The sequence below is a fragment of the Gouania willdenowi genome, chromosome 21 (genome assembly GCF_900634775.1).
Source record: "Gouania willdenowi chromosome 21, fGouWil2.1, whole genome shotgun sequence".
Classification (NCBI taxonomy): Eukaryota; Metazoa; Chordata; class Actinopteri; order Blenniiformes; family Gobiesocidae; genus Gouania; species Gouania willdenowi.
Window position 1 is genome coordinate 24117791 of NC_041064.1, and position 7933 is coordinate 24125723.

A 7933-nucleotide genomic window follows, 5' to 3' on the forward strand; every position below is an offset into this window, starting at 1 on the left:
TTTATTCTACGCTATTTATGCACTATTAAAAAAATAGTGAAAAACTTAAAAACCGCATTCAATATTCGGCCAAGCATTTATATTTGATTCGGCTTCGGTCACAAATTTTCATATCGGTGCATCCCTATAATTAATTGTTATTTCTTACAGAGGGCATTGATGACTAATAACAGGAACTTCAAATAGAATTATGATAAAACAATTTGTTAACCTAAAAATAAATCAAATACATCACCTCCTGAAACCTCTACAGATCATCAACGTATCAGGTTTTAAATCCCTTGTAAGATAACTAACAAAAAGAATATTCTGGAAGAAAATAGATATTTTTATTTGTGTGGGGAAAGTTTTTTGTTTTTTTTAATTTAGTTTATTATCCATGCTTGATATGTTGCAAGAAATGATCACTTATCATGTGTTGACCGACATGATCATGTGTTGTAGCCCTTCAAATACATTAACTTAAAAATATATCTTTTCACATGAAATGATTCGATATAGTTTGAACTGTATAGCATTTCATACACTATTGTCTTTATTGACAAAGTGTTTTTTTGGCTCCAGAATGACTTTAATCCAGGTGAGATTAGGCAAAATGGCTCCTTTGAGAGTAAAGGTTGCAGACCCCTGGTTTAGACAATATAGAAAAATTACAATATTGCCTATAATGATATATTTTTATTTTAGAGCTTTTTTGTACTAAAAAAACTCATTTTAGAATTTGCTTTCACTACTTCTCAGAAAAGCATTAAAAGCAGTCAGATGAATTTTCGAGTGCGTCCTAACCCAGACCTTCCCCTAAATAAGCCACACTACACAACTCACTCACACATGCTGTCCGTTACAAGAAAAAAAGCCAAAAATGGCGCACATTGTGCAGCTATTTGGTACTAAATGTGCCTGTGTGGCAGACTTCATTAGTTAAGTAGTAAAAGTAGTTAAAGAAATATTGAGATTCATATTGTATATCGCCATTTTAAGGGAAAAACTATTGATTTTTTTCATTTCATTTTATTTGCTCTTTTATGATGTAATGTACAATATACATTCACATAAAGAGCAGAAGTAGGATGAAGACAAAGTCCATTGAGATATGAGTTTTGATCAATACCACCTAGCCCTACTATACTGCATGAATATTTATATATTTAAAGAAAAGTAATTTAATATTCCAACTGAAGTACAAATCTCAAATTTTATTATTTAAATGGAGGAATTTATTTAATCTATGATAAAAAAAAATACTATATTGAAAATATTAGGATGTAAAAATATAGAATAACCAATGTGATATTTTTCTGCATTATTATGTCATTATTTATCTATAGTACTCCCCTTTAAAGGCTTTTATCCATTGTTATTATGATACACTGAAGATAGAATTTCTCTCCAAATGTCCCCAAATCACCTTTTTTCAGTTCCAGTCCAAAGCCTTTTTAATTAGGCCTAATGGCTCCAAGGTAATGATTAACCCAGTGCAGTTTGGATAGCGCAGAAAACAACAGGCAAGACTCAAATCATTGGACAAGTTTTGTATAGAGAGATTGATCAAACCTCTTTTAAATTTAACATTTTGGGATGAAAAATATGAGGGGATCTCACACTTGTTTATGGGGGAAGTGAGAGGGGAGCCCCAGCTTCACTTTCTCCTTTGCTCCACAGTGAGACCTGGTCTACTAGAGGCTGCATTATGTCCAACACTTTCAGCACCCACAGCCACCAGCTGCTGATTAACATGCTGTGCCTGACAAAAGGTAATAAATAGTCCCATTTCAAATTGGAGCAAACAACCTGAGCACTGTACCAGATATTTCTAAAAACCATTCAAACCCATAGTTAATAATAACAAATGCGACAAATTGGTAGGAAAATAAGTGAAGAGTTATTGCCATGAGGCATCTTTAAAATAACTTAGTGATTTCTAAAGCTGGTGAGGACTTGTTTGGATATATATTTTTAAACTAAAGGTGTCCCAATCCAATATCGATATCGGTCCAATATCAGCCAGAAAATGAATATCGCATTTTATAATAATAATGCATCAGTTTTATATAGCGCTTTATCATAGACACTCAAAGTCGTTTTACAGAATTAAGGCATTATTCTTTCACTCCACACTTGGTGGTAAGCTACTGTTGTAGCCACAGCTGCCCTGGGGAAGACTGCATCTAAAATCTTCGATATATATTATATTTATTCAATTGTAGAATACTGTAGATATTATTTAGAAGGTTAAAATGTATCTAACCAATTGGTTAATAACAAATGGGTCAGTTTTTCTCATACCTACTGTTGCTGACTATTGTTCTCTGTTTGAGCAACATCACTTGATCAAGCCTTTTCTAACATTCCACACTACAAAATAATTAATATAAGTATGTATGTTTCATGCTGTTATTGCATTGGATCAACATCGGTATCAAACGATACACAAGGCTGCAATTTCGGCATTGAAAAAGTTGTATCGGGACATTCCTATTTGGAACATCTCCAGATCTGAACTGAAGTAGGGCTGGGCGACATATCGAGATTCAAGATATGAGTTTTCTATTCTGGAAAAAAAATAAATAAATATATATACACATATTTTTTAGAGCTTGTTTTGTTTTAAAACATTAGTTTTAGGAGTTGCTGCTCTCACTACTTCTCAGGACAGCATTAAAACCTCAGTTAGATGGATTTCAAAATGCGTCTCCTAACCCAGACCTTCACTTGAAAAAAGCCACACTACAAAACTCACTCACACATGCTGTCCTATATAGGAGAAAAAGCCAAAAGTGGCACATACTGTCTAACTGTTTGTTAATAAATGTGCCTGTGCGGCATTTTGCATTCAGCACATTTAACAATGAATTGGCTTTCTAGTCAGACTTCATTTGAATTAAAGTTATCAAAAATGTTCACCATTTTGACAAGAAATATCGCCCAGCCCTAAACTGAGGTACAGTTTACAGATACAATTCATTATAGATCTGCTCATGATGGCTACACTTGATTGAAGGTTTCCAATCTTAATCGAGAGACACATTTGAGTCTGATCTGAATAGATGAAATCTCCTGAATGAGGATAAATGGTAAGATATGGTAGAATGGTAAGATAATTAAACCAACAAAAACACTATTCTGGAAGAAAATAGATATTTTAATTGTGTGGGAACAGATTCATTTAACCACCAATGTGCAGGTTAAATATGCATATGCTTTATGTGTGGCAAGAAATTAGCAATTAGCATGTGTTGACCACATGATCATGTGTTCTCAAATTCAGGTTACTTTTTGTAGCCTTTCAAATACATTAACTAAAAAAAAAAATCTTTATATAACATTGTGTTCATGTAAACTGAGATGTGTAAGAATTTGAAGATGAAAGACTGTTTTATTTCTTGATGTCAATTTATTTTATTTTAAACTGTTTTTAAGTTGCCCTTTACATGATCAATACAAATCAAATAAAATGAAATCAAACAATATTCTATATCATTTTAACTGTATATAATTTAATACACTATCTTCATTGAGAAGGTATTTTTTTTTGGCTCCAGGAAGACTTTAATCCAGGTGAGATGAGGTTAAATGGTTCCTTGTAGAGTAAAGGTTGCAGACCCCTGACCAGGGGAAGAGGGTGAGGAGACCCCACTATAAGAGCTGGACCCTCTGAATTTAATTCCATGGGGTGAAACTATGTAGATGCTAAGTTGGTTATGCTACTGTTAAGTTAATTCAAGTACAGCCTTTCTGCAAAATAAATAACAGAACACATGTAACCTGCTGTTATTCTTTGCTGTTATTTAAAAGAAAAAATTGTTACGTCTCCTTTTAAAATGATATTAAATAAATGACCTGTTATTTCAGCCACTGCTTGTTGCAGAAAAACTTAATATTGTCACTAAAACATTAAGACATTTAGCAAATATATCTCAAGTCATTGTCAATCTTTACTTCATACAAAACTACAGCCACTACTGGAAAAGTTAGTGTAGAGCCCTGAAATATAGCCCTTTATAACACTACAGAGTACAGTAAGTACATCTCTGTACATCCAACCTTCAAACACATACTCATTTGGACATAATTGACTTCTCTACTTAAGCTCCTACATGAGTACATACTTCAGACGGGCACTGTACTAGTCTTAAAATTGTAGATAATGACACTGTTTGACTGTACTCTATGAATAATATTAAATACTTGTATGATGTGTTTTGTACTGTGTGATTGTATAAATAAAAACAAGTTTATATATATATATATATATATATATATATATATATATATATATATATATATATATATATATATATATATATATATATATAGGTGATATTGTCATTTTCTATATATCGCCAAAATGGGAAAGCTCGATATATCTTGACTCACGATATATTGCCCAGCGCTATTATGAGGTTATTTACCTGTTTCCACAGAAATTCATCCACTCCGTTCAGCAGCCAGGAGATGGTGACATGGATGGTAGAGAGAATAAGTCCAGTGATGACTGCAGCTCTCATCCTCACAGGTAGCAGTGTGTAGATGACATGGATGAAGAACACGGTCCACCAGATCCCCTCTGAGGCACTTCTGGGCTGCACTAGCAGAACCCCAGTAACCTGGACCAGCAGCACCATGAGGATGACCCCATAGCACACCAGCCACATGTGGTCCTGGTGGAAGCCGTTCCTGTTGCACACCAGCATGAGGACCAGTGTGAGGAAGATGGCAAAGGACAGCACCAGCACGGAGGTGATGCTGGGCCTGGAGGTCCCACACATGAAGCCCAGCATGACAGTGAAGACCAGGACCAGCACCGCCATCAGCATGGTCAGGCTGCTCTGGTTAAGGCGGAAAAAGTAGCGCTGGTAGAGCCGCTCCAACTTCTCCGACTGGAACTTCTTGGACTTGAAAACGTGCATGACGCTGGCACAGCATGCCACCAGAGAAAAGTTCACCTCAGGCATCACCACCTCCTCCTCCTGGTCGCCGCTCGTCGCTTTGCCTCCTCTCCGCTCGTCCAGACCCAGCTCCACGGACTTAGGTCTCACCTCCCCGTCAAGAGGACGCTTAGCACACTTGTTGTCTCGGCTCTCCTCGCCATGGTCCTGCCAAGCCGACCTGGACCTGAAGCTGACTGTGGTGGAAGCTCGACCCGGGTCATCGTCCTCCCTCCATCGGCTGCCGGTGCGACTGAGCTTTGACCTGGCGGTGCAGGGACCTCCGTTGGCCACGGAGTCACACTCAACCCAGGCTGCTCTCAGCTCGGTCCCTCCCCTTACCCCTGGAGCTCCGACACCAGGAGGACTCACACTGTTGGATCTGGACATGGTGGGGTTTATCTACTTCTGCTTAGGGGACGCATTTAAATACATGTTGTTTTCCTATTTTGGGCTTTATTTACGATCCCAAGCGAGTTTTATTCGTGTAATGTGGCAGGAGAGGAGAGCGATCTGGGAATTTAAAAAAAAACAATTCCACTAAAGTCACAGGGATGTGAGTTCTGTATTGGGATGAAGGTGGACGTGGGTCTTCATCTTCATCACAAGGGGCCCAATTAAGTGTAATCCACAGAGAGGACGCATGGCACTGAGCACTGATGGATTAAAACACCACACAATCATTTACAGTCCCAGGGGTGCTCCACAGCACCGTCCATTACATCATGAGGCCGTCAGACCTGCACACATGCCCGGGGAGGAGGAGGTGGGTGGACGCACTAAAGGGCATTTCACACGGTGGTTCCAGTAGGTGGGAATCATGGACCACGCGTGTCCGCATTAACGTGAAACGCAACATCACGATCCTGATGGGAGCGAAGGAGACTCCTTCTTCTTCCTCACCACGGTGAGAGAGAACACTATAATAACCGTGCACTCAGTTTATCCAAATCACCTGTCTTCCTTCCCATCACTGCTCAGAACCGCAGAGGATCGGATCCCTCCTGGTGGGGGTTTCCTCCACGCTCCTGCAGCTTTTCACCAATCCTCCACCGCCGCCTTTGCCAAAGAGCACTCAGGCAGACTCGGACCAGCCGCTCCGTGTCCGATACTAAGGGGGCATCAGCACATCTTCACCGCTGTTTGCAGGTTCTGTGGACCATTCAACCAAGTGTGCTCTCTGCGGTCCGCCCCCCGCCCCAGCCTTATTGGAAAAGGGAAGAGGGTGAGTCACGCTTTGACGAGCGTTCATTGGACGTCGGGCTTGTCAATCACAGAGCCCGCGACCCCCGGGTTGCTTTCGATGAATAGGGCGGGGCCTGGGCGCACAGCTGGAGAGCCCTGGCACACAGACGGACACAGGGGGAATCCTCTCCTCTCCCCAGGAGCATTCTTTGTAAACTGATGCTTTAATCTCATCCCACATATTCCTATGTTAAATAAACAGCAGAATAATTTAACACCACAGCTATTCATTCCATTCTACTTCACTTTCACCTATAGTCACCAATCCATCACATCTACCTGTACAAATACATAACAAAGAAACAACATTTTAGATAAACATGTTTGCCTCATGGATTCTCTATTGTCTAAATCAGGGGTTCTCATCCTTGGGGTCGGGACTTCATTTGGGGTCGTGAGACACTGGGAGGGGGTCGCCAGATGCCTTCAAGAAACTAGGTATAATTTTTTGAACAATTTCAACCCATTTTTGCTCATTTTTACCTTTTTTCTGCAACTACACCAAACTTGCCATTATTGAACCTAATTTCATTACTTTTTCTTGCCATATTTTTCCTACTTTTAGTGCATTACTCCTATTTCTGACACATCTATATTAGGGCCGGGACAACGCGTCGACATAATCGATGACGTCCACGCAAAAAATAAGTCTACGCAAAATATGCTCGCCGATGCGTCGTCTGACCAAAACAAAGATGGCGGTGCTGGAGAATAACTAACTCGAGTGGCTCCTTCGAGTTTCAAAAGTGCAAGGCAGTGAAGGCACGCACTCGTTCATTGAAACTGGCTGTTCCTCGTAACCCTCGTCCTTTATTCTGGGTTGTGACCGGATGGCAGCGCATCGATGCGACAAGGGGAAAACACCCGCCATGACACCAGCGGCGGCAGCAGCACCGCACGCACATACACACACACACACACACACTTCTTAAGGTTTTTTTTTTTTGTTCGTTTTGTTTTAATGCTACTTCTGACTCTGAGTGCATTATTTTGTACATTTATATTCTTACTTGAACTTTATTTTGGAATTTTGAGTTGAAGACCAATAAACATATTTTGCAATGTTAAAAAATTCATGTTTTTTTTTTATTTTAATATTTTTTCATCATTTTAGATATGTAAATCAACCTGTATAAATTACTTTTAGTCAATTAGTGATGAAATCATTGATAATGGAATCGAACCGAACTGGAAAACTGAATTGACAGATTAATCAATGCATCGAAAAAATAATCACTAGATTAATCGTTTAAAAAATAATCGTTCATCCCAGCCAAAATCTACATCAAATTTCAATAGATTTTCTGCACATTTTTTCCACTTTCAAGTTATTTTCGGCATAAACCCTTTAAACCACTTTTCCCACCTAATGTCACATACTGTATGTTGACCCATTATTGTCACTTTTATCCTCATTTCACCATATTTCATGCCTATTTGCCAGTTTAAACTAATTTTTCCTACTTTTTCCTGCCACTTTTAAGTCAATATTGACACTTTGAACAATTTTTACCACTTTGTCTGTGTTTTATTTCTGAATAAAACAAGGATTTACATCTTTAAGTCAGATGACTATATACTTTGGCCCAAATAATAATAAACTTCCTGGATAACAGTGAATAATTATTCAGATAAATAAATACCGTAAATGTGGTTATCACAGATTTATAGAACAATGGACCATTATTTTGCTGACTTTATGGATGAGGCCACAAAAAGCTCTTGTCTTTATTCCCCCTTATAGATGGTCCTGTCTCCAC

At 38.7% G+C, this 7933-nt stretch overlaps 1 protein-coding gene across 1 annotated transcript in view; it reads right to left on the minus strand.

Annotated features, from left to right (window-relative positions):
- The window catches only part of adcy5 (adenylate cyclase 5), a 117821-nt gene extending 111734 nt beyond the window's left edge, over positions 1-6087 (minus strand). Inside the window, 1 exon segment of the mRNA XM_028435489.1 lies at positions 4413-6087. Coding sequence (XP_028291290.1) covers positions 4413-5318 — 906 coding nt within the window. The 5' untranslated portion in view covers positions 5319-6087.
- Between the last annotated feature and the right edge of the window lie 1846 nt (positions 6088-7933).